Genomic DNA, 27892 nt, shown 5'->3' on the forward strand with positions numbered 1-27892 from the left:
TCTATAATTCCCCGGTTTCTCTCTCCCTCCTTTTTTAAAAAGTGGGGTTACATTAGCCACCCTCCAATCCTCAGGAACTAGTCCAGAATCTAACGAGTTTTGAAAAATTATCACTAATGCATCCACTATTTCTTGGGCTACTTCCTTAAGCACCCTGGGATGCAGACCATCTGGCCCTGGGGATTTATCTGCCTTCAATCCCTTCAATTTACCTAACACCACTTCCCTACTAACATGTATTTCGCTCAGTTCCTCCATCTCACTGGACCCTCCATCCCCTACTATTTCTGGAAGATTATTTATGTCCTCCTTAGTGAAGACAGAACCAAAGTAATTATTCAATTGGTCTGCCATGTCCTTGCTCCCCATAATCAATTCACCTGTTCATGTCTGCAGGGGACCTACATTTGTCTTTACCAGTCTTTTCCTTTTTACATATCTATAAAAGCTTTTACAGTCCGTTTTTATGTTTCCTGCCAGTTTTCTCTCATAATCTTTTTTCCCCTTCCTAATTAAGCCCTTTGTCCTCCTCTGCTGAACTCTGAATTTCTCCCAGTCCTCAGGTGAGCCACTTTCTCTGGCTAATTTGTATGCTTCTTCTTTGGAATTGATACTATCCCTAATTTCTCTTGTCAGCCACGGGTGCACTACCTTCCTTGATTTATTATTTTGCCAAACTGGGATGAACATTTGTTGCAGTTCATCCATGCAACCTTTAAATGCTTGCCATTGCATATCCACCATCAATCCTTTAAGTGTCATTTGCCAGTCTATCTTAGCTAATTCACGTCTCATACCTTCAAAGTTACTCCTCTTTAAGTTCAGAACCTTTGTTTCTGAATTAACTATGTCACCCTCCATCTTAATGAAGAATTCCACCATATTATGGTCACTCTTACCCAAGGGGCCTCTCACGACAAGATCGCTAATTAACCCTTCCTCATTGCTCAAAACCCAGTCCAGAATAGCCTGCTCTCTAGTCGGTTCCTCGACATGTTGGTTCAAAAAACCATCCCGCATACATTCCAAGAAATCCTCTTCCTCAGCACCTTTACCAATTTGGTTCACCCGATCTACATGTAGATTGAAGTCACCCATTATAACTGCTGTTCCTTTATTGCACACATTTCTAATTTCCTGTTTAATACCATCTCCGACCTCACTACTACTGTTAGGTGGCCTGTACACAACTCCCACCAGCGTCTTCTGCCCCTTAGTGTTACGCAGCTCTACCCATATCGATTATGGAATTGAAAAACTTACTGATTTAATCAATGACATTTATGAGACTGGAATAATACCAGAAGAGATTAAAAAAATCAGTATTTATCACTCTTCCTAAGAAACCTGGAGCAATAGAATGTGAATTACATAGGACCATAAGTTTAATGAGTCATATCACCAAGATACTTCTAAGAATTTTGATGACAAGAGCTAAAAGTAAGATAGAAGCTGAAATAGGTAAAGAACAATGTGGTTTTGTGAACGACAAAGGTACAAGAAACGCAATATTGATGTTAAGGATACTATCAGAATGAGCTAGTCAAGTGCAAAAAGATTTGTTTGTTTTATCGACTACACAAAAGCATTTGATAAAGTGAAGCACGATAAGTTATTTGAACTATTACAGAAAACTCTAGATCTAGATTCGAAAGACCTCTGCCTAATCAGAAATCTGTACTGGGAACAAACTGCCGCTGTAAGAATAGATGGAGAGGTGAGTCAGTTTATGAAAATCAAGAGAGGCGTTAGGCACGGGTGTGTTTTCTCCCCTGATTTATTTAATGTGTACAGTGAAACAATATTACAAAAAATAAGAGACATCTTGGGAATCAAAGTTGGTGAAAACATCAATAATTTCAGATATGCAGATGACACTGTGTTAATTGCAAATATGGAGGAAGAACTACAAAACTTAATTGATATAATTGTTGAAGAAAGTGCAAAAATGGGTCTATCTATCAATTGCAAAAAGACAGAATGTATGGTGATATCCAAAAAGAAGGAGAATCCTATCTGCAGGCTGAGAATAAATGGGGAAGACATAAAACAAGTACAGAACTTTTGCTACTTATGAAGCTGGGTGACATCAGATGGCAGGTGCGACATGGACATCAAAAGAAGAATAGGGATGACAAAAGACACCTTTACGAGAATGAAGAGTATACTGACCAATATTAAACTAGACATGACAACCCGCCTCAGAGTACTGAAATGTTACGTTTATCCAGTTATGTTATATGGCTCAGAATGTTGGACAATATCTAGTAACATGAGGAAATGAATTGTAGCAGCAGAGATGTGGTTTTTGAGGAGGATGCAAAGAACATCATGGACGAAACGAATATCTAACAAGGATGTCATGAACAGAGCAAACACAAAAAGAGAAATAATGTATGAGACCATGAAAAGGCAACGTAACTTCATTGGACATGTGATTAGGAAAGAGGAGTTAGAATGCCCGGTAATTATGGGAAAGATTGAAGGGAAGAAAGCAAGAGGAAGACAAAGACAAATGATGATGGAGACAGCAGCCAGAGAACTGGAAATGAATACCAATGAATTGATCCACTTGACCTGAAACAGGAGTGTGTGGGCCATGGCAGTCAAAGCTCAAACTGGACACAGCACCTGATGATGATGGTGATATACACTTACTGTAACTTTTTTTTTCTATTTATCATGTATTACATTGTACTGCTGCTGTAAAGTTAACAAATTTCACAACATAAGCTGGTGATATTAAACCTGATTCTAATACTATACTGAGATACATTTTCTTGCGGGCATTCACAGTAGAACAAGGAATCAGTGGAAAACTACATGCGAAGACTGACAGCAACCAACATGTAAAAGAGGACAATCTGTGAAAATACAAAAAAAAATTAGTAATAATGACTAACAAACTCCGAGAACATGACTTATAGAGTCCTTGAAAGTGAGTCTGTAGGTTGTAGAGTCAGTTCAGAGTTGAGGGGAGTGAAGTTATTCTGGAGCCTGATAGCTGAGGGGTAATGGCCGTTCCTGAATCTGGTGGTGTGGGGCCCACCTGTACCTCCTCCTCGATGGTAGGAGCAAGGCCTGGAGGATGAGGGTCCTTGGTGATGCATGCTTATTCCATAGCTCCGTAATGAAGATTCACAACCCTTTCACCCCCATCTCCACTTCCACCGTCGCGTACTTGCTGGAGTATTTGCTGCTGGGAGGCGACCACACATCGTCTAAAGGCCAATTTATACTTCTGCGTTGAATCTACGCTGTAGGTGCGGCGTAGCCGCGTACCCTACGCCGTAGCCTGACATGCACCTCCCCAAAAATGTAACTACGCGTCGCTGCGACGCAGACTGCAACAACTGTGATTGGTCTGCTTGGTGACGATGAACCAAATCGTCAAATCTACCTGTCAACATCCGAAAATATTTGAAATTCATTTCCTTGTCCATGTCTCTCAGTGGCCGGACAAGCACAGAAAATTCACCCTCCTTCTGCCTCAATTCATTCAATGGTCGTACACACCATCTCCTCCCACGTCTTCTCTCTTTTCTGCATTGCAGTAATTTCAATGAAAGTAACTCTTGTTCAACACTTACTAGCTCCGACTCCTACATGATGCGCTCAGTTTCAGTTGCTGTTGTTTGAAGTACACGAAGAAACTCAGCACAGTGGCATAGAGACCCCACCGCCAACTAGCGTTTTGGTGGTGAATTGCAGAGCGACGCAGACACACCAATGCACAAGTGTAAATGCTCACAATGGCGTAGAGCCTACGCAGAAGTATAAATCAGCCTTAACTAGCGCTCACTGGCAGTGTTGTACAGATATTCCACGGAAGGAAGCACATGGCACCTCATGGAATCTGCTGCTGTCTTGATGTTTACAGTTCATTTCTGCATTTATATAAAAAAGATGGAGTTCTGACCACATTTGGGTGGAGGGTGATTTTTGTTTTCCCTACTTGTTCAATGGATATCATTTCAAGGAATTTCAAAAAAAAGGTTCACTTTTTTTTCTATAAAGTGAACCTTAATTGACAATTCTAATCCAATACATGATTAAATAGTAATTGGGTTGCAGCAAAATAGGGATCTTTGATTAAGTGTCCTCATGCCATCTCCTAAGATCATTATCACGTTAGTTTAACAATGGCCCAAATACAAAGGGGGTTAATTTTGATCAGAGGTAGGTTCAGAATTAGAATCAGGTTTAATATCACTGGCATATGTCATGAAATTCGTTAGCCTTACGGCAGCAGTACAATGAATATGGGAGATAAAAACTGAATTACAGTAAGTATATGTATATTGAATAGTTAAATAAGTAGTGCAAAAACGGAAATAAAAAAGTAGTGAGGTAGTGTTCATGGGTTCAATGTCCATTCAGAAATCGGACGGCAGAGGGGAAGAAGCTGTGCCTGAATTTTTGAGTGTGTGCCTTCAGGCTCCTGTACCTCCTTCCTGATGGTAGCAATGAGAAGGGGGCGTGTCCTGGGTGGTGGGGGTCCTTAATGATGGACGCTGCCTTTCTGAGGCACCGCTCCTTGAAGGTGTCCTGGATACTCTGGAGGCTGGTGCCCATGATGGAGCTGACTGAGTTTACAACTGTCTGCAGCTTCCCTCGATCCTGTGCAGTAGCCCCCGACCCCATCTTCCATACCAGACGGTGAGGCAGCCAGTCACGGTACATCTATAGCAAGTTTCGAGTGTTTTAGGTGACACTCCAAATCTCCTCAAACTCCAAATGAAATATATTCTCCTCATGTTGTGCCTTCTTTAACACACAGGAACTTGAAATTGCTCACTCTCTCCACTTCTGCTCCCTCTCTCAGGATCAACGTTTCTAATCTAATGCATCGTTAGATGACAGTTAGTTTCAGCAAAATAGCAGCTTTATTTTGGTTAAGTCTCTTCACGTCATCTCAAAAGAGTATTGTCACATTAGTTTGAGAATGGCTCAAATAAAAAAGGTGTTAATTTTTCTCAGAGGTAGCTTTATCAATGTGCCTTAAAGAAGGAGAGATTTAGTAAGGGAATTCTGGAAGTTCAGAGGTTGAAGTCATTTTTGCCAGTGGTGGAACGATGGAAATACTGGGGTCCTGGGGGTCAGGATTAGAAGAGATTGCTGGTGCCACAGGTTGTTGGTGAAATGGATATGGGTGATGATGTATCAAAGAGAATTGAAACTGAGGTGAGCCTGGTAACTGTTATATATATATATATATATATATATATATATATACACACACACACAGTTTTTTTTTGCCCATTGAGTCTTCACCAGTCCTCCTGCAGAGTTATTCTGTTAGTCCCAGTTTCTTTCTCTTTAACTTGTATTCCATTGTGTCATTCGATTCTTTTTAGAAGTTCTGGTTGTCGTCGTCTACCAGGCTCCGAGCCACAATTCCAAGCCACAACCACTCACTTTGTCTTTTTCTCCCTCTGTATCTTTTTCTCAACCCTTTGATAATGAGAATAACTTCTGTTTACTCAATCTAACGCTTACTGGAAAATATCCAAAGTGCCTTTGCCCTAGGAGGAATTACCCCGGCCTCCCTTGTTTAACCTGGTGGATGAAAATCACTCATCCCTGGTTGATACTGGACCTGAACCAATTGCCGGCTCCCCGTGTATGACCCCTGCACTGTGGGTCGCAGATACAGAGGTGAAGAATAGGGGTTTAAAGCTCTGGGGATTACTGTAAGGATGGACATCAACAATATGTTCAAATTCTGCTTATTGATCCCTGGTGGCAAGATGACACTGCAGTGTTTATTTAGTTGTGTAAATGCAAACTGCACATTTCCTAAATACCAGTGTGCAAAGTTGAGGGCTTGTAGGTCAGTCAGGCGCAGAAGTTAATCTGCATGTTGCTGGAACTCTCTGACAGTTCAGTCTGACTGACATTTCCTGCCTCCAGCCGCTTTTCCACCCTTTATCTCGGCTCTTAGATCCCAGTCCAGCCTTGCCAGCTTCCATTGGCTCCCATGGTGCCAACAAAATAAAATACAAATTACTGCTTGTTTCTCCTCGGCAATGTTTAACCAGCTCTCACAGAGCAATGATGGGGGTGAGGTGGGGGGAGGAAAACCTGACAAACTAAGATGGGTAGATTGCAAACTCATTATTCCAGTGTTTATGAGGCAAGATGGCTCCTGATGGCATCCTTCATGGTCTGGGATGCTAGCTCACTTCATTTTCAAACTGTATTTATAACAATACTATTCATCTCCTGTGAGACTCTGAATCTGAATTCTGTTGAACTCCTGTGTGACTCTGATTCTGAATACTGTTGTATTTCAATTACTGTGAGATTCTGACTCTGAATACTGTTGTACTCAAATTCCTGTGTGATGTTGTACTTAAATTCCTGTGTGACTCTGAATCTAAATTCTGTTCAACTCCTGTGAGACACTGAATCTGAATTGTTCTGGGATCCCTACTCTTCGCGATGTTCTGGGACCCCTACCCTACTCTTGGATGAGGAAGTGGAGGGATGGGTTAGTAAATTTGCCGATGACACAAAGGTTGGGGGTGCTGTGGATAGTGTGGAGGGCTGTCAGAGGTTACAGAGGGACATTGATAGGTTGCAAAACAGTGCTGAGAAGTGGCAGATGGAGTTTGACCGAGATAAGTGTGAGGTGGTTCATTTTGGTAGGTCAAATATGATGGCAGAATACAGTATTAATGGTAAGACTCTTGGTAGTGTGGAGGATCAGAGGGATCTTGGGGTCCAAGTCCATAGGACACTCAAAGCTGCTGCACAGGTTGACTGTGTGTTTAAGAAGGCATACGGTGCATTGGCCTTCATCAATCGTGGGATTGATTTTAAGAGCCGAGGGGTAACGTTACAGCTGCATAGGACCCTGGTCAGACCCCACTGGAGCACTGTGCTCACTTCTGGTCACCTCACTATAGGAAGGACGTGGAAACCATAGAAAGGGTGCAGAGGAGATCTACAAGGATGTTGCTTGGATTGGGGAGCATGTCTTATGAGAATAGGTTGAGTGAACTCAGCCTTTTTTCCTTGGAGCGATGGAGGATGAGAGGTGACCTGACAGAGGTGTATAAGATGATGAGAGGTATTGATTGTGTGGATACTCAGAGGTCTTTTCCCATGTCTGGAATGGCTAGCACGAGAGGGTGCAGTTTTAAGGTGCTTGGAAGTAGGTACAGAGGAGGTGTCAGGAGTAAGTTTTTTTCACGCAGAGAGTGGTGAGTGCGTGGAATGGGCTGCCGGCAACAGTGGTGGAGGCGGATACGATAGGGTCTTTTCAGAGGCTTCTGGACAGGTACATGGAGCTCAGAAAAACAGGGGGCTATGGGTAACCCTAGGTAATTTCTAAGGTAAGGACATGTTTGGCACAGCATTGTGGACTGAAGGGCCTGTGTTGTGCTGTAGGTTTTCTATGTTTCTGTGAATTCTGTTCAACTCCTGTAGGACTCTGAATCTAAATTCTGTTTCATTTCAGCTCCTGTGAGACTTTGAATCTGAGTTCTGTTTCAATACAACTCCTGTGAGACCAGTGCTTCAAATTCCAGCATTTGGGTTACGGAAGCTTTAATCCTGTGCTCAGATTCATGGGAAACTTGGCTTACTGGGTTAGCTACTGCCTTGGAGATCTTGTGTGAGCTGTGTAACCGGCTTGTGGTCCCTGGTCTCCAAGCAGCTATAATAAAATGAGGCAGCCGTGCAGTTTTGTGGCATTTGAAGGCTTTAACGTTGACAAGTTTAGCTATCCCCAAAGTCAGTCAAAGGAAGAACCTTAAGTCCTCTGAGCCTTGGGTTAAGTTGAAATGTGTTTCTGCGTGCGAGGGAGAGGGTGTAGAGTCTCACGACCACCCAATCCCATCTTGTTTTGGGGTTCTCTTAAAATTGTCATGTCTGGCACAGAAATAATTCTTCAGCTCATAAAATGAATGCTGAACATGATACATAATTAAGCTTACCCCTTCTGCCTGATTATGACCCACATTTTTCCATACTCTGCACGTTAACGTGCCTATCTAAAAGCCTCTTAAATGTCATTATTCTACCTACTTGCTCTACCACCCCTGTGCAATCTGAGCAACACACTCTCTGTGCGGAGTAGATAAATAAACACTTTCCCCATACCACTCCTTTAAACTTTCCCCCGCCTTCCCATTCTAAATACGTGTTCTCTAGTATTTAACATTTCTGCTTTGGGGGGGAAAAGGATTCTGACTCTCTGTCTCTTAATGTGCTTCTTATAACTTTACAAACTTCTATCTCTGAGGCCTCCATTGGTCAGGATGTCCTAGCTGTGTAGATACGCAAGCCAGGGCAGTACGATATGGAGAGCAAGCTGCTACTACCCCACACACATCCGATAATCCAAAGGAACGGCAGAGACCGGTACATTTTGGCACCAGCAGCGTCGCAGGAGTTGCTGGTCAGCGTTGAGCTCAACGTAAGACTGCCTTAGGGAGCCCAGCTCCGGATTTTTTACCCTCGGGGAGTTTACTCCCGAAGTGTTCCCCAGGAGTGGGTACAACCGCAAGACAGGGGAGATTTGAGATCAGAGTTTTCCTTCTCCTAGGTGAGCTGCCGACCACGGCTGGTGACTGGTTTTAAGGCACTAGTAACCCACCTTTGCTCCTTCTCTCGTCAGTAGAAACTGTTCCGCCGGGCTTAGTAGCTAAACCACAGATAAAGGCCGGGAGCTGGATTTGGTTGTCAGAGGCTATTTGAGGTGCACACACCACTGGGGGTATTATCCCCATTACCACCCCTGGCTATAGCACCCTTAAGGAACTATTAACATTGAGGAATATGGACACACTGGCTCAGCCTGAAGTTATTTCTCCATTCCTAATTGTCCCTTTGAGGTGGTGAGTGTTCCGTCTTCAACTCTTGTGGAAAAAGTGGTTCCACTGTCATGGGTTGGGAGTTCCAGGACTTCACCGGAGTGTGTGACACTGGGGGGGGGGGGGGGGGGGGGGAGGTGCATGGTAGCATAGTGGTTAGCACAACGCTTTACTGTCCCGGAGACCTGGGTTCAATTCCTGCCGCTGCCTGTAAGGAGTTTGTACGTTCTCCCTGTGACCGGGTGGGTTTCCTCCCACAGTCCAAAGATGCTCCGGTTTCCTCCCACAGTCCAAAGATGAACCAGTTGGTAGGTTAATTGGTTTTTGTACATTGCCTTGTGGTTAGGATGGGATTAAATCGAGGCATTGCTGTATCTGAATAAAAAAAAACGATTGAGTAAGAATTCTCAGCGTGTTAGGTGGTGATTTGATGTCAGTCCCATGTGGCCCGTTGCTCATCCTCCTAGCTGGAAGGTGTTGTGGGTTTGTAGGGTTTGGGAGCTGCAAATCATGGAGTACCCCCTGCAATTTGTGGCTTCTTTATTTTGACGCAGATCCGAAGTGGGTTGAACTGCAAGGGAAATACAGCCGGGAGGTAGAGGAGAAGAAACGGCTGAGTGCTGAAGTGAAAGCATTGAAGCTGCAGGTCAGTGTTCAGCTAAAATTATGTGGATCTTGCATTTTTTTTTGGGTGGGGGGGGGGTCCTTGTATCACAAATAAGGCAGCCTAACCAGCAGGCCACAATTCGGAAACGTGAGCTTCTGCAGATGGTGGAAATCTTGACAACGCACTACAAAGATGCTGGAGGAACTCGGCAGGTCAGGCAGCATCTATGGAGGGGAATAACCAGTCGACGTTTCGGGCCGGGACCTTTCATCTGGACTGGAAAGGAAGGGGGGAAGAAGCCAGAATAGGAAGGTGAGGGGCGGGTGGGAAGGAAAGGAGTGCTAGCTGGCAGGTGATACTTGAGGCCTGGTGAGGAGGAAGGGGGGTGGGTGGGGGAGGAGGGATGAGGTAAGAAGCTGGGAGGTGAAGGGGGGGGGCGTGAAGAAGCCAGAAATAAAAAGGTGGGGGAAGGTGAAGGAGTGCAAGGAGACAGGTGACACTTGAGACCAGGTGAGGGGGAGACGAAGTAAGAAGCTGGGAGGTGATAGGTGGAAGAGGGAAAGGGCTGAAGAAGAAGGAATCTGATAGGTGAGGACAGTGGACCATGGGAGAAAGTGAAGGGTGAGGGGCTCCAGAGAGAGGTGATTGGCGTGTAAGGAGAAGAGACGGGCTGGAGTGAGGACTGGAACGGGGAACGGAAAAAGAGAGAAGGGGAGGGGACGAAGTCACTGAGAAATTGATGTTCATGCCTGCGGCTTGGAGGTTACCCAATGGAATACAAGGTGTTGCTCCTCCAAACTGAGCGTGGCCAACTGCTTATTCCTCTCCATAGACGCTGCCTGGTTTGGTGAGTTCCTCCAGCATTGTGTGTGTGTGTGTGTGTGTGTGTGTGTGTGTGTGTGTGTGTTCACAATAGCCTGCCATTCGAATACCCGGGGAGCCTGATGGCCTGGATCAGGCTCATGCTCCTCCAGACTGTGAGCCAGCGCTCAGAGAGAGTTCAAGCAGGGTGTGTGGGGCCTGAGACACCAGGGGTCAGGAACGTGGGTAAATTTTTACAGTTAGCATCTGGGTCTTGAGTGCTTGTTTATTTCCTGCCCACTTAAAAGCTCACCAGGGTAATGGGAAAATGTACTCTACTGTTGTGTACGAGTATATTAAAAAGTTTCTTTGTGTGTTAATAAGGGGAACATCCAATGGTTTGAAGAAGTCCATTAGTCTGACGTTATTACATCTTATTTAGTTTATTTATTTAGGGATAAAATGCAGAACAGACCCCTCCTGCACAATGGCTCACTCCGCCCAGCATCCTGTCTATTTAACCCTGACCTAATCACCGGACAATTCACAATGACTACTTGTGAAGTATTCAGTATGACTACTATGACTATGAGTATGACCAATTCACCTACCAACCAGTACGTCTTTAGACTGTGGGAGGAAACCCCCACATGTTCACGGGGAGAACGTCCAGACTCCTTACGGACAGCGGCAGGAACTGAACTCCGGAATTCCCGGATTGTAAAAGCGTCGCGCTAGCGGCTACGTTACTGTGGCGCCCATTTACTTTGATGCAGATTCAAAGAGGGATGAACTGCAGGCAAAACGTTAATAGTGCTAACGATATTAATAGCAACCGGCTAATAGTCCTAAACATCGTATGAATTGTCTGAATTGAAAAACAAAGTATAACAAGACTCCATTAATCTGGTATTCTCAGGACTTTAGTCCAGCAGACTTTCTGGACTGCGACGTATTTTTAATTCGCTTTTTGTAACACGGAAGATTTTTCAGTGGATGTTGCAAGGGAGCATAGGAGGAGTGGCACGCCACACGGTCTCTCTCGCTCCGTGCCTTGTAAAAGCCGTGAAATAAAACATCATCACAGATGTACGCACGGACACGCAGACACAGACGCACAGACTCGCACGCACGCAGGCACACGCCGAAAAAGAACAAAAGGAAGAAAGGGAGCATAGGCATCCGAACCAGTTGAGTTCAAAGGAGGGGGGGAGTGCAGATAGCGCAGTTGGGTGAGTCGGAAGGGATCACGGGATCCTGGAGTCAGGTGAGATGGGAAAAGTCACCAGGGAGAGACTGAAACTGGTAGATATAGAAGTGTTTTATTCAATAAAAAAAAGAGCAGCAGGCATCATATTGCGACCCTTTCGGAGGTAGAGGCCTGTTGACCCAATATTGCATGACATTTTATATACTGAAGATCAAAGGACAATTCTATAGTTACAATGTATCTACAGTGCTTCCTTTGAATTGCATATAGTTTTCACACCACCTCCTCCTTCGCACCCACACTCCAGACACCCAAAATGAATGTCAAATCAGCATTGTCTGGTTTTCAATTAACTGGCGTCCACAGCTCCTGGAAGCTGTTGTCCAGGACTGCATTTTAAACTTAATCTACAATACAGGTTCGGGTCTAAATATTGGCTGCCAAAGTTAATATTTTGCCACATACTCTTAACTTCAGGATTATGCCCGAACAGCAAATAGCGCTGGGTGGGATAGGTAATAAGTTGGCATTTCCAAATAGTCAATCGTTGGATTATCGTCATTGGAAATCTTAAATAACAAGAATAGAAAGGCTGAGTTGGTGAGATGGCATCTATGGAGAAAGAATTGGAACATTGACATAGTTTCTTTCTACCAAGATGCTTCCTGACCTGTTGACCGTTCTCCTTATCCATTTTTGTGCAAAGTGTCTTTGACTACGACTCAAACTAGTTTATAGTCTTCCTCTTGTGGAAGCTTTTAAAAACTTGGCCCCACTCTCAGGAATCCTCCTTCCTAAACCAGATCACAGCAGGAGTTTTTTTTGTTTCTCACGCTCTCCCTCTCTGGCTTCAGAGAACTATTGACTTTGGTCAACTTTCGTGGTCTTGGGGAAAACTTTTTTTCCGGTTGCTGGTCTAAAGCCTGGAATTTCCTGTTATTCGGTCCTCCCAACGAGATTCAAAGTTCAAAATAAATCTATCGTCAAAGTACGTGTATGTCACCATGCACTAGCCTGAGATTCATTTTCTTGCGGGCATTCACAGTAGGTACAAAGAATCACAGTAGAATCAGTGAGAAACTACACACATAGACTAACGACAAGTGTGCAAAAGAAGACAGACTTGTGCAAATACAAAAGTAATAATTAATAAATAATATTGAGGACATCAGACCCCAAGCCATCAGACTCCTCAATACCTAGAGCCTGGACTGACACCGACCTGCTGCCCTGTACTGTGCCTATTGTCTTGTTTATTATTTATTGCAATGTCTGCACTGTTTTGTGCACCTTATGCAGTCCTGGGTAGGTCTGTAGTCTAGTGTAGTCTCTGTGTTGTTTTACGCAGTTCAGTGTGGTTTTTGTATTGTTTCAAGTTGCATGCCGTCTTGGACAATGTCTCCCATCCTCTACATAATGTACTGGGTGGGCACAGGAGTACATTCAGCCAGAGACTCATTCCACCGAGATGCAACACTGAATGTCATGGGAAGTCATTCCTGCCTGTGGCCATCAAACTTTACAACTCCTCTCTTGGAGGGTCAGACAACCTGAGCCAATAGGCTGGTCCTGGACTTATTTCCTGGCATAATTTACATATTACTATTTAATTATTTATAGTTTTATTACTATTTAATTATTTATGGTGCAACTGTAACGAAAACCAATTTCCCTGGGGATCAATAAAGTATGACTATGACTATGTAGCACCATGGCCCTGAAAAACATTGTCTCGTTTTTACTGTGTACTGTACCAGTAGTTATGGTCGAAATGACAATAAAAAGTCACTTGACTTGACTTGACGAGTTATGACCATAAGATAATAGGAGCAGAATTAGGCCATTTGGCCCATCGAATCTGCCCCGCCATTTCATTGTGGCTGATCCACTCCCCTCTCAACGCTATTCTCCTGCCTTCTCCCCGTAACCTTCCACGTCCTGGATTGTAGAGTACTTGGCAGTGGGTCCACAAATGTGGAGCCAGTTCATTGTTGAGGTGAGTGAGGTTATCCAGGCTGGTTCAGGAGTAATAGCTGTGCCTGAACCTGGTGGGGGTACAGGACCCAAGGGTCACCGATGGCAGCAGCGAGAAGAGAGCATGGGCCGGATGGTGTGGTGGGGGGGCAGGGTGGTCTTTGATGATAGATGCTGCTTTCTGGTGTCAGTGCTCAATGGTGGGGAGGGCCCTTTCCTGTGAAGGGTTGGGCTGTATCCACCATTTAGAACAAAGTAGAACAGCTTGTTAATGCGTCTGAAATTAGCAAAACACACCATACAAAGCATCGTCTTCAATGGTAAGTGCTGGTACTTGATTGCATAATAAAGTTATCATTTTGTTTTGCCTATGCTTTCCTATTTTGATAACACTAGAGCACATAGTGTCAACCCGCTAACAGGGAGCGCCACTACAGCGCGAGTAGCTGGAAAGGACAGCTGTTAGCACTTCACTGTTTGCTGCTACCATTTGGGTTTATATTCCTACCCACTGGTCGAATTTTACCATTTTCCTTTTTTCCCACTGTTGAGCCTGTGCAGGGATTGAGTATTCTCATTCCAGAATTACTGGGATGTCCCTTTCTTCAAAGAAAGGTGCTTCCCTCCCTCCACCATCAACGCTGCCCTCAGTTGCATCTCTTCCACTTCGCACACGTCTGCCCTCACCCCATCCTCCCGCCACCCCACCAGGGATAGGGTTCCTCTTGTCCTCACCTACCACCCCACCAGCCTCCGCGTCCAGCACATAATTCTCCGGAACTTCTGCCATCTCCAGTGGGATCCCACTACCGAGCACATCTTTTCTTCCTCCCATTTTCTGCTTTCTGCAGGGATCGCTCCCTTGTCCACTCGTCCCTCCCCACTTATCTCCCTCCTGGCAGTTATCCTTGCAAGTGGAACAAGTGCTACACCTGCCCCTACACCACCTCCCTCACCACCTTTCAGGGTCCCAAACAGTTCTCCAGATGAGGGAACACTTTATCTGTGAATCCGTTGGGGTCATATGTGGCCTCCTGTATATCGGTGAGACCCGACGTAGATTGAGACACCGCTTCGCCGAGCACCTACCAGAAAAATTCGAATCTCCCAGTGGCCAACTCATTATAATTCCACTTCCCATCCGCATTTTGACATGTCGGTCCATGGCCTCCTCTACTGCTGCGATGAGGCCACACTCAGGTTGGGGGAGCAACTGCCTGTCTGTCTGTCTGGGTAGCCTCCAACCTGATGGCACGAACATTGATTTCTCTAATTTCTGGTAATTGCCCCTCTCCCCTTCACCATTCCCCATTCCGTTTCCTTCTCTCACTGTATCTCCTTACCTGCCTGTCACCTCCCTCTGGTGCTCCTCTCCCTTCCCTTTCTTCCCTGGTCTTCTACCCTCCCCTAACAGATTCCCCCTTCTCTAGCCCTTTATCTCTTCCACCAATTAACTGCCCAGCTCTTTACTTCACCCTCCTTCTCCCTCTCCTGGTTTCACCTATCACCTACCACCTTGTACTTCTTCCTCCCCCTCCCCCCACCTTCTTACTCTGACTTCTTCCCCATTCCTGTCTAGTCCCGATGAAGGGTCCCAGCCCGGAACGTTGGCTGTTTATTCATTTCCATAGATGCTGCCTAGCCTGCTGAGTTCCTCCAGCGTTTTGTGTGTGTGTATTGCTTTGGATTCAGATTCATTCATCTGCCACACGTACATCAAAACGTAAAGTGAAATGCATAAATGTTTTTTTTTGCATTAGGAACCAACGCAATGTAAGCATTTTGTGTGTGTTGCTTTGGATTTCCAGCGTCTGCAGATCTTGTTCTGTTAGTGATTCCTCCAGTAGCTTTGCATTTCCTTGCACTGTGAAAGAATTAATAATCCTGCTTCAGACTTCCTTTGCCTTATGCGATTTTGGAGGTACGCTGTCAGGAAGTGGGATTCCAGTATTTATTTTGTCCCGGTGAATTAAGATGTGTCTGGCATGCCGACGCTCTGCAGTGTCCCAGTTCCAACACCGTACGCTTAATTTCACCCAACCCCTCACCCTGCTTTCAGGTTATGGGGCGGGTGGGGGGTGAAGAGACGCTGTTAAGTCTTTTGCAGGTGCCATGGTCTACCGCTGCTGCCCAAGGTGTGTTTGTTCATTGAATGTTCTCCTGCCCAAGGTTCAACAGTTGCAATTCAGCAGCAACAAGAACCATCGCGAAAGTGCTCCGCAGCAGATCAGAGCCTCCACCTTCTCCTGGCAGCAGGAGAAAGCACCCGCTCAGGTGGCCGAGAGTCCGGTTAGACACGGATCCTCTTCCTCTGTGTTCCCGTGGGAACAGCCAAGGGCATCCCTGTACCACAATCCCAGGAGCCCACAGCAGAACAACAAGACCAGTCACCTTGAATTGGATTCCAAGGACAACCACCTGGAAGAGTCGGTCAGGGTGCAAGTCCAGGAACTGAGGAAAGAAAACCAAGGTACTGTTTGACAAATCTTCTAGTAGTGGCAACTTGCTTCCATTTTCTTTTCAAAGGAGCTGAGGGGTTGTATGGAACAAAGAGGGTAGCTTTTCCATCCCGGCTATAATTTTTTTTTTTGGAAGAAGCTGAAATTCTAAAGTTGACACAAAATACTCTGCAGATGCTGGGGTCAAAGCAACACTCACAACACGCTAGAGGAACTCAGCAGGTTGGGCAGCATCCGTGGAAACGATCAGTCGATGTTTCGGGCCAGAACCCTTCGTCAGGACTGAAGAGGGAGGGGGCAGAGGCCCTATAAAGAAGGTGGAGGGAGGGTGGGAAGAAGGCTGGTAGGTTCCAGGTGAAAAACCAATAAGGGGAAAGGTAAAGGGTTGGGGAGGAGAAGCAGGGAGGGGATAGGCAGGAAAGGCGAAGAAGGAATAGGGGAAAACACAATGGGTAGTAGAAGGAGGCGGAACCATGAGGGAGGTGATAGGCAGCTGGGGGAGGGGGCAAAGTGACATAGGGGTAGAGGAAGGGAGGGGGAGGGAATTACCAGAAGTTGAAGAATTCTATGTTCATACCAAGGGGCTGGAGACTACCTAGACGGTATATGGGATGTTGCTCCTCCAACGTGAGTTTAGCCTCATCATGGCAGTAGAGGAGGCCATGTATGGACATATCCGAATGGGAAGCAGAGTTGAAGTGGGTGGCAACTGGGAGATCCTGTCTGTTGTGACGGACGAAGCGGAGGTGCTCGATGAAGCGGTCCCCCAATCTGCGTCGGGTTTCACCGATGTAGAGGAGGCCGCACCGGATGCAATAGATGACCCCAACAGACTCACAAGTGAAGTCTTGCCTCACCTGGAAGGACTGTTTGGGGCCCTGAATGGTGGCAAGAGAGGAGGTGTAAGGATAGGTGTAGCACTTACGCTTACAGGGATAAGTGCCGGGCGGGGGATCCGTGGGGAGGGACGTGTGGACCAGGGAGTCGCGGAGGGACTGATCCCTGCGGAAAGCGGAGAGGGGTGGAGAGGGAAAGACGTGCTTATCTAAATTCTAAAGTTGAATTTGACCTTAGCAAGCAAGGTCAAGGATAATCTCGAGGCACTGGGGCGTAGCAGTTGGCGTTACGGTGACCCGGGTTCAATTCCCGCCGCTGTTTGGAAGGAGGTTGTGTGTTCTCCCTGTGTGACTGTGTGGGTTTCCTCCCACATTCCGAAGACGTACCGGTTAATAGGTTAACTGGTCGTGTAGGTGTAATTGGACGGTGTGGACTGGTTGGGCCAGATGGGCCTGTTACCATGCTTAAATCTACATCTAAATCTTAGACAGACACTAAGAGAAAGAGGATAAGTTGGGTCCACTTAAGGATAAAGGAGGGAATTTGCACTAGGAGTCCAAGCAAGTGGCTGGGTACTGAATGAGTGCTTTGGGTTGGTATTTGCTGAGGAGAAGAAATTGGAAATAGGGCATTTCCCATTATCCTCGGCAATTTCCACCAAGGATCCTACCACTATACATACCTTTACCTCCCTCCCCCCACGCCCCTTTCCACAGGGATCGCACTCCCTCCGCGATTCCCTTGTCCGTTCGTCCCTCCCCACTAATCTCCCTCCCGACACAAATCCCTGCAAGCACCCTAACACTTGTCCATAGACCTCCTCCCTCACCCCCATTCAGGGCCCCAGGCAGTCCTGCCAGGTCTGGCAAATCTTCACCTGTGAATCTGCTGGGCTCACCTATTGTGTCTGATGCGACCTCCTCCACGTCGGTGAGACCCCTTGTAAATCGGGGGGGGGGGGGGGCACTTCGTCAAGCACCTCCGCTCCATCCGCCACTAGCGGGACTTCCCGGTGGCCAGGCGTTCTTACCCTGATTCCCATTCCCGTTCTGACGTGTCGGTCCATGGCCTCCTCATGGGCCAAGGTGGTCCACTCACCTCTCCCATCAGATTCCTTAGGGGAATTAAGGGTTATTAAGGGAAAAGGCAGGTAGGTGGAGATGAGTCCATGGCCAGATCGGTCATGATCTTATTGAATGGCGGAGCAGGCTCGACGGGCCAGATGGTCGACTCTTGCTTCTATTTCTTATGTTTTTATGTCCTTCTTCTCCAGCCCTTGACCTTTCCCAACCACCTGGCTTCACCTATCACCTTCCAGCTGGCCTCTGCCCCTACCCCCAGCTTTGTATTCTGGTGTCTTCCCCGTTCCTTCTCTGTCCTGATGAAGGGTCTCGGCCTGAAACGTTGACTATCTATAGATGCCTGACCTGCTGAGTTCCTCCAGCATTTGGTGTGTGTTGCACACACTAATTTTTGAGGTTAAAGAGCAGGTGATGCTGGGTCGTCAGAAACGCATTAAGGTGGATAAATCCCCTGGACCTGATGCACATAGGACCCTGGTCAGACCTCACTGTGCTCATTTCTGGTCACCTCACTACAGGAAGGATGTAGAAACTATAGCGGAGATTTACAAGGATTGCACAGCGTGCCTTATGAGAATAGGTTGAGTGAACTTGGCCTTTTCTCCTTGGAGCGACGGAGGATGAGAGGTGACCTGATAGAGGTGTATAAGGTGATGAGAGGCATTGATCGTGTGGACAGCCAGAGGCTTTTCCCCAGGGCTGAGGTGGCTAGCACGAGAGGGCACAGTTTTAAGGTGCTTGGAAGTAGGTACAGAGGAGATGTCAGTGGTAAGTTTTTTACGCAGAGAGTGGTGAGTATGTGGAATGGGCTGCTGGCAACGGTGGTAGAGGCGGATATGATAGGGTCTTTTAAGAAACTCCTGGATGGGTACATGGAGCGTAGAAAAATGGAGGGCTATGGGTAACCCTAGGTAATTCTAAAGTAAATACATGTTCGGCACAGCATTGTGGGCAGAAGGGCCTGTATTGTGCTGTAGGTTTTCTATGTTTCTGTATCCCAGAATATTGAACGAAGCAAGCGAGGAGTTTGCTGGGGCTTTGACTAGGATCTTTGTGTCTTCACTAGCAATAGGTGTGGTCCTGGTGGACAGGAGAGTGGCAGTGTTGTGCCTTTGTTCAAGAAGGGGATAATCCAAATAAATATTGGCCAGCGAGGTTCATATCAGTGGTCAGCAAGTTACTGGAGAGAAAACCGCGGGGTGCACATTCAGAAAGATACGACCTGCCTAGGGGCAGTCGGCATGGCTTTGTGCGGGGCTGTTCGTACCTTACAAACTTGATTGATTTTCTTTTTTCAGGGGGTGACTGACACGAGGTACTTGATGAGGGTACGACAGTGATCGTTATCCATGTGGATTTTAATAAGGCATTTGTAAAGGTCCCCTGTGGTAGGTTGATTCAGAAGGTAATGGTGCACAGGACCCAGGCTAAACTGCAATTTTGGATTGGGATCTGGCTTGCCCGTAGAAGACAGCGAGTAAGGGTGGAAGGCTGTTTTTCTGGCAGGAGGTCCGTGACGCAAGGATAGGTGCTAGGGTCTCTGTTGTTCAAGCATATGGATCCCTCCTTTGTAGAAGTCAGTGTCTTGGACCTCCAGAAAGTGGTCCACAGCAGGGATGATTGATAAGTTCATGGCCTAAGGTAGAAGAAGATGAGTTATACAGCTCTTGTTACATGCAGGTGTAGTTCAGCTCTTTGAGTGATTATGCAGAAACTTTGAAGTTGATAACTCACCACACACAACCCTGAGATTCATTTTCCTGCGGGCATACTCAGCAAATCTATAGAATAGTAACTGTAAACAGCATCAATGAAAGATCAACCAGAGTGCAGAAGACAACAAACTGTGTAAATGCAAATATAAATAAAAGATCAATAAATAACGAGAACATGAGACCAGGAGATGAAGACTATTAGTTGTGGGAACACCAGAAGTAGAATGAGTGTAGTTGTCCTCTTTTGTTCAAGAGCCTGACGGTTGAGGGGTAGTAACTGTTCTTGAACCTGGTGGTGTGAGTCGTGAGGCTCCTGTACCTTCTACCTGATGGCAGCAGCGAGAAGAGAGCACGGCCTGGGTGGTGGGAATCTCTGATGATGGATGCTGCTTTCCTACGACAGCGTTTCATGTAGATGTGCTCAATGGTTGGGAGGGCTTCTGGGCCGAATCCACTACCTTTTGTAGGATTTTCCATTCAAAGGCATTGGTGTTCCCATAATGCAGCCAGTCAGTACACCCTCCACTACACATCCATAGAATTTGTCAAGGTTTTTGAGTACTGTGCTCAGTTCTGGTCGCCTCACCACAGGAAGGATGTGGAAGCCATAGAAAGGGTGCAGAGGAGATTCACAAGGATGCTGCCTGGTTTGGGGAGCATTCCTTATGAGAATAGGTTAAGTGAACTCAGCCTTTTCTCCTTGGAGCAGCGGAGGATGAGAGGTGACCTGATAGAGATGTACAAGATGATGAGAGGCATTGATTGTGTGGGAAGTCAGAGGCTTTTCCCCAGGGCTGAAATGGCTGCCACAAGAGGGCACAAGTTTAAGGTGCTTGGGAGTAGGTACAGAGGAGATGTCAGAGGTAAGTTTTTACGTAGAGAGTGGTGAGTGCGTGAAGTGGGCTGCCAGCAACGGTGGTAAAGGCAGATACGATAGGGTCTTTTAAGAGACTTTTGGATAGGTACATGGAGCTTAGAAAAATAGAGGGCTGTGGGTAACCCTAGTAATTTCTAACGTAGGGACATGTTTGGCACAACTTTGTGGGCCGAAGGGTCTGTATTGTGCTGTAGGTTTTCTATGTTCTATGTTTTTGATGATGTACCAAACCTGCACAGACTCCTGAGGAATTAGAGGGGCTGTCGTGCTTTCTTTGCAATTATATTTATGAGGCGTCCAGAACAGGTCCTCTGAGATAGTGGAATTTAAAAGTTTCGTGATGCTCTCCAGCTCTGATCCTCCGATCAGTACAGGCTCATGGGCCTCTGGGTTCCCCCTCCTGTAATGTTCTTTCATTAATGTATATGAGTAAGACATTCTGGGTCAGGGGTTCACCCCAGACCCCTTGCTTAATGGTATTGGTCCAAGGCTGGAAAGGTTGGGAGCCCTTGTTCTAGGTTGAGGAGTTGGGTCCATCTCCCACCACCCCCCATCCGCAGCACATTCTACAGAGGTTGTATTGAGAGCATCCTGAGCAGCTGCATCACGGCCTGGTTCGGAAATTGTACCATCTCGGATCGCAAGACCCACCAGCGGATAGTGAGGTCAGCTGAGGAGATCATCGGGGTCTCTCTTCCTGCTGTCACAGACATTTACACCACGCGCTGCATCCGCAAAGCAAACAGCATTATGAAGAATCCCACGTACCCCTCGTATAAACTCTTCTCCCTCCTGCCATCTGGAAAAAGGCACCGAAGCATTCGGGCTCTCATGACCAGACTATGTAACAGTTTCTTCCCCCAAGCCATCAGACTCCTCAATACCCAGAGCCTGGCTTGACACCAACCTACTGCCCTCTACTGTGCCTACTGTCTTGTTTATTATTTATTGTGGTGCCTGCACTGTTTTGTGCACTTTATGCAGTCCTGGGTAGTCTGTAGTCTAGTGTAGTTTTTGTGTTTTTTCTTACGTAGTCAGTGTAGTTGTTGTATTGTTTCATGTAGCACCATGGTCCTGAAGAACGTTGTCTCATTTTTACTCTGTTCTGTACCAGCAGTTATGGTTGAAATGACCATAAAAAGTGACTTGACTTGACTTGACTTGAAGTGTGTGAGATTTGATTCACAGTGAAGCAAGACGAGGTAGATTATGTAAATAATATTTCCATAAATGCCTTGAGCAAACTGTGGAGTTGATGAAACATCTTGCAACTTAAGGGAGAATAATGCCTCTGTCTTAAGTGAATTATGAATTGGCATACAGTATATGGTGCAAAGCACTTTTCATACGAAACACCTTTATTTTTGTGTGCGTTGAGATCTCTCTCAGGATGTCAATTACTCCTTGTTTTCGTCTCTCGCAGTGCTGCAGTGTACGATGTCCGAGCTGGAGCTCTGGGTTCAGTCCCAGGAGAAGGAGATCAAAAACCACCTGAACAAGCTGCAGGAAGCGCAGTCGCTGCTGGAGAAATGCAGAGGCGAGCTGGCGGCGAAGGAATCGGCCCTGTGTAAGAGCAGGGACGACCTCGAGCGAGCAGCGGCGCAGCAGGAACAGGCGAGAAACAAGGTGTGACCGTCTCTTGGCAGGCCCAGCAGCACCTCATTCCAACAGCTACATACAACGTGGCTTGTGTACACAGAACAATCAGTATCAATAGAAATGTAAATAGAAGACTTTGTTTTGGTTTAGAGACATAGCGCGTAACAGGCTCTTCCAGCTCAACGAGTCCAGCAACCCACCTATTTAACCCTCGCCTAATCACGGGACAATTTATTAGATTAGATTAGATTGAGGACACACAGTCCCCTTTTATTGTCGTTTAGTAATGCATGCATTAAGAAATGATACAATGTTTCTCCAGAATGATATCACAAAAACACGTGACAAACCGACTTAAAAACTTTAAAAAAACCACATAATTATAACATATAGTTACAACAGTGCAAAGCAATACCGTAATTTGATAAGAACAGACCATGGGCACGGTAAAAGTCTCAGAGTCCCTCGAAAGTCCCGTGATCTCACGCAGATGGTAAACCTCCAGTGCCGCCAACTTGCCGATGCAGCATCCTGGAAGCATCTGACCGCAGTCTGCCTCCGAGTCCGTCCGAAAAACTCCGAGCCTGCGACCAGCTCTCCAACACTGAACACCGAGCAGCATCTCTGCTGAGTGACCCCGGCCCTGGCAACAGGCAATAGGCAATAGGCAAAGCCGAGGATTTGGGGCCTTCGTCTCTGGAGATTCTCGATTGCACAGTAGCAGCGGTAGTGAAGCAGGCATTTCAGAAGTTTCTCCAGATGTTCCTCCGCGCTTCTGACGGCTGTCTCCATCAAATCCGGATTGTGCACGGCACCCTACTTTACAAATACAACATTCATTTGGAATGGCCGCGCGCGATGCGTCGAGCCGTCATCTTCTCCTCCCTCCTAATGAGCAATTAACCGAGCAACCGGTACGTCTTTGGACTATGATAGGAAACTGGTCACGGGGAGAACGTACCAACTCCTTACAGCCGGCGCTGGATTTGAATTCTGAACTCTGAACTCTGACCCCCCCCCCCCCAGCTGTAATTGCATTATGCTATTGTGGCTTTCACTTCCTCAGCTTGAAATTCAGACCCACTTTGGAGATATTGGAGGTCTTTCCCCTTTCAACGTCCTACTTCGCCGGCTGCCACGGGAACATGTTCCAGCGATGTATCAAAGTGCAAAGTTCAAAGTAAAAATTATTATCAGGGCACGTGCATGTCACCATGTACAAATCTTAGATTCATTTTCCTGCGCGGTATACTCAGCAAATCTACAGAATAATAACTATTAACAGAATCAATGAGAGATCAACCAGAGCGCAGAAGGCAACAAACTGTGTAAATAAGTAGCAAAAAGATAACGAGAACATGAAATAACAAGATAAAGAGCCCTTAAAGTGAGATTGTTGGTTGTGGGAACATCTCAATAGATGGGTGTAGTTATCCCCTTTTGTTCAGGAGCCTCATAGTTGAGGGGTAGTAACATGGTGGTGCGAGTCCTGAGGCTCTTGTAACTTCTACCTGATGGCAGCAGCGAGAACAGAGCATGGCCTGGGTGGTGGGGATCTCTGACAATGGATACTTCTTCCCTATGACAGTGTTTCATGTAGATTTTCTCAATGGTGGGGAGGGCTTTATTCGTGATGTACTGGGTTAAATCCACCAGTTTTTGTAGGATTTTCTGTTCAAGGGCATTGGTGTTTCCATAACAGACCAGTCAATACACTCTCCACTACACGTCTATAGAAGTTTATCAAAGTTTTTGATTACTTGTCAAGTCTCCGCAATTCCATTTATGTGCTGGGTCCAGGACAGGTCCCCCTAAAAGTAACGCCCAGGAATTTGAAGTTGCTAACCCTCTCTACTTCTGGTCCTCATAGACCTCTGGTTTCCTTCTCCTGAAGTCTACAAACATCTCTCCTTGGTCTTGCTGACATTGTGTGAGAAGGTGTTACGGTACCACTCTGCCAAATTTTCATCCTCCCTCCTGTGTGCTGACTCATCACCACCTTTGATCTGGCCCTCAGCAGTGACGACGTCAGCAAACTTGTGCACGGGTGTTGGAGCTGTGCTTAGCCGCACAGTCATCGGTGTAAAACGAGTGGGACGGTGGGGGGGGGGGGACAAAGCACACGAGGACTCTACAACTCGTGTTCTCAGTACTATTTATTTTTCAGTATTATTTGATTTGTTTCTCTGCTCCCGCAGAGTTTACTCTGTACCCGTCTCATGCCATTCCTTTACTGGGAGTAGACAATCAGGGCTTCCCAACATTTTTATCTTAAATGCCATGGTCCAATACCATTAAGTATTGGGAACAGCTTCCTTCCAACTGTGATAAGACTGCTGAACAGATCCTGACCCAGATCTGGGCCGTACCCTCTAAATATCCGGACCTGCCTCTCAGTTTTTTTTGCACTACCTTACTTCCCATTTTTCTATTTTCTATTTATGATTTATAATTTAAATTTTTAATATTTACTAATTTTAACTTAATATTTTTAATATTTAATATTTGTAATCCAGGGAGTGTGAAGCACAGAATCAAATATTGCTGTGATGATTGGACATTCTAGTACCAATTGTTTGGCAACAATAAAGTATAAAGTAAGGTGTCCGTGCACACCAAGTCGGGAAGCTTCTTTATTATTCCTTTCTGGGTGAAGAACTGTAAAGTGCAGAATAAAGTTATTGCCGAGTTACAGACGAACCAGGCAAAGTCGTGGGGAGGTTGTGTCTGTGTGTTGCTTTGGAATTCCTGTATCTGCAGATTCTCCCTTGTTTGGGGAGGCGGTAATCTTCATTAGTGGCAGTGGTTTGCAAAAGGCAGTACTCGTTTCCCTGCAGAGAAATTGGTTGTTGTGCGTGAAAACACTTCATGTTTAACCGGTGGCAGGTTCCCTTCTCCACCTTCCTTCCCCCTTTAGCTAGCGCTGAAGTGTGAGGGGGTGGGGGGACTTGGCCTTGTTGGCTCGGAGGCAAAGAGAGAACGCTGTTTCAGCACTCCACTGAAGCAGCGGGAATTCACCGTACCTCAAGCTTTTCTCTGCGTCTTGGTGCGTGTGCTTGCTAGGGCAGGAAATATTCTAAACTCTGAACGATACAGACGAGATGAGGATGACCTCGGTGCGAGGGAGACAGGCGAATTCATGAAGCGTTATGTATTTCTCTGGGCAGCAGTGCTCTGAAGGGTTCACTTCCAGTCGTTGCCTGTAAGGAGTGCATACGCTCTCCCCATGACCGTCTGGGTTTCCTCCAGGTGCTCCGGTTTCCTCCCACCGTCCAAAGACGTACGGCTTCGGGCTGGTAGGTTGCGGGCACGCTGGGGGCGTGACGACACTTGCGGGCTGCCCCCAGCACAGTCCTCAGACTGTGTGGGTCGCCGGTGCAAAACCGATGCATTTCACTGTATGTTTCGATGTACGTGTGACAGATAAGGGTAATCTTAGCAAATCAGTATCAGTAACAATAGTTCATGCCTGTGTTGCAAAAAACTCTGTCCAAAACTTGATTAAGCTTTAGGGAAAAAATATCCAAGGTGGTTCTTCTGCCTTTCACTGGCAGGTTGGGCTGATTTCCCCTAAGATTTCTGCAGGCAGTGACTGTCTGTCTCCCTCCCCTCTCCCCCTCTCCCCCTCCCCCTCTCCCCCTCTCCCCCTCTCCCCCTCTCCCCCTCTCCCCCTCTCTCCCCCTCTACCCCTCTCCCCCTCTACCCCTCTCCCCTCTCCCCTCTCCCCTCTCCCCCTCTCCCCCTCTCCCCCTCTCCCCTCTCCCCTCTCCCCTCTCCCCCTCTCCAGTTTGGTTTTGTGAAAGTTCTGAACAATGCAATTTTGCATGTGTGTATAGATTTATGTATAGTGAAGATTGGTTTTATTCATTATTTATAAACTCAGCTTTTTTTTTAAGTGTTGTGCTGAAGTGGGACGGTATTCTGGTATCCTGACTGACAACTTACTTTGCTGTAACGAAACCCAATTACCCTTGGGATCAGTAAAGTATATCTATCTATCTATTTTCCAGTGCGCACTCCTTGAGCAGAAGTTGAAGCAGCTCTCCGAGGAGCTGAACTGTCAGCGGCAGAATGCGGAAAGCGCTCGACGCACGATGGAACAGAAGACCAAGAGCAGAGAGAAGGAATACCAGCAGGTTTGGAAAAAGTAGCGCTGAAGTTTTACCACATGCTCTCTGTGATCTTATCAGAGAAGTTCCTTGAAGTTTCTTTATGTTTTTTTATTTAGCTCGTAGTTCGCTGTACATTTTCTCAAACTGCCTTTCCTCTTCGGGCAATGGAACATAGAACACAGAACAGTACAGCTCAGGAACAGGCCATTCAGCCCACATTGTTGTACTGACCCAGCTAGAAAAGTAAATCAAAAACACCCAAACAAAACCCTCCTACATACACCATGTCCACATCCCTCCATCCTCCTTACATCCATGTGTCTATCCAAAAGTCCCTTAAAAAGCCTCTAATGTATTTGCCTCCAGCACCTTACCAGGCAGCACATTCCAAGCATCCACCACGCTCTGAGTGAAAAACTTGTCCTCTGAACCTACCCCCCCCTCTCACCTTCAACGCCTGCCTTCTGGTATTAAACATTTCAACCCTGGGAAACAGATACTCCCTGTCCACTCTGTCTTTGCCTCTCATCATCTTATAAACCTCTGTCAGATCCCTCCTCAGCCTCCGACACTCCAGAGAAAGCAACCCGTTTGTCTAGCCTCTCGTGATAGCACACGCCCTCTAAACCAGGTAGCATCCTGGTGAACCTCTTCTGCATCCTCTCCAAAGCCCCAACATCCTTCCTGTAGTGGGGTGACTAGAACAGTGTGCAATACTCCAGATGTGGCCTAACCAGAGTTTTATAAAGTTGCAACATAACCTCTTGACTTTTGAATTCAGTGCCTCGACTAATAAAAGCAAGTATTCCATCAGCCTTCTTAACCAACAATCGACCTGTGTGGCCACTTTCAAGGAGCAAGGTCTCTCTGATCAGCAACGCAGTGTACTGTCTCCCTGCATTTCCCCTACCAAGGTGCAATGCCTCACATTTATGATGTGGGCTAATCGGTGTGGGTTATGACTAACTCGTTCGGGCTGGGAAGAGAAAGAGGTAGATGGGATTCAGTGGCTGTCTCTGAGATAATGTAGTGTGGATCATCAAACTAACTCAACTCAAGTCAGCAGTATATTATGTGTGATTAGCAATTTATTGATTGGAGGATTTGATGGGATGCATCCATCACCAAGATTTAAGATTTGTCTACCTCCTCTAGATAGCTTTGAAAGTGATTGTATTACCGAGAAGGCTGTCTGTTTCAACATACCATGGTGTAACAAATGCACACTGTGTTTATGCTCCCTCTTAGTAATCCAGGGCTCGATAGAGTGGATGTGGAGAGGATGTTTCCTATAGTGGGGGAGCCTAGGACCAGAGGACACAGATAGAGTGGATGCGGAGAGGATGTTTCCTATAGTGGGAGAGTCTAGGACCAGAGGACACAGATAGAGTGGATGTGGAGAGGATGTTTCCTATAGTGGGGGAGTCTAGGACCAGAGCACACAGATAGAGTGGATGTGGGAGAGGATGTTTCCTATAGTGGGGGAGTGTAGGATCAGAGGACACAGATAGAGTGGATGTGGGGAGGATATTTCCTATTCTGGGGGAGTCTAGGACCAGAGGACACAGATGGAATGGATGTGGAGAGGATGTTTCCTATAGTGGGGGAGTCTGGGACTAGAGGACACAGATAAAGTGGATGTGGAGAGGATGTTTCCTATGGGAGTCTGGGACTAGAGGATACAGATACAGTGGACATCAAGAGGAAGTTTCCTATGGGTGGGGAGGTCTAGGATGAAAGGGCACAGACAGAGTGGATGTGGGAGAGGATGATTCCTATAAGGCACAGATAGAGTGG

At 46.4% G+C, this 27892-nt stretch overlaps 1 protein-coding gene across 2 annotated transcripts in view; it reads left to right on the plus strand.

The window, feature by feature from the left end:
- The window catches only part of LOC140188939 (uncharacterized), a 103828-nt gene that overhangs the window by 24351 nt on the left and 51585 nt on the right, over window positions 1-27892 (plus strand). Inside the window, exons 5-8 of one of the 2 annotated variants that reach the window (XM_072245593.1) lie at window positions 9377-9468; window positions 15584-15884; window positions 21808-22010; window positions 25994-26119. In XM_072245593.1, the coding sequence (XP_072101694.1) occupies window positions 9377-9468; window positions 15584-15884; window positions 21808-22010; window positions 25994-26119 (722 nt within the window). The remainder of the gene's footprint in view (window positions 1-9376; window positions 9469-15583; window positions 15885-21807; window positions 22011-25993; window positions 26120-27892) is intronic. The other variant, XM_072245594.1, reaches the window with a different exon arrangement.

This window comes from Mobula birostris, chromosome 28 (genome assembly GCF_030028105.1).
Source record: "Mobula birostris isolate sMobBir1 chromosome 28, sMobBir1.hap1, whole genome shotgun sequence".
Lineage (NCBI taxonomy): Eukaryota > Metazoa > Chordata > Chondrichthyes > Myliobatiformes > Myliobatidae > Mobula > Mobula birostris.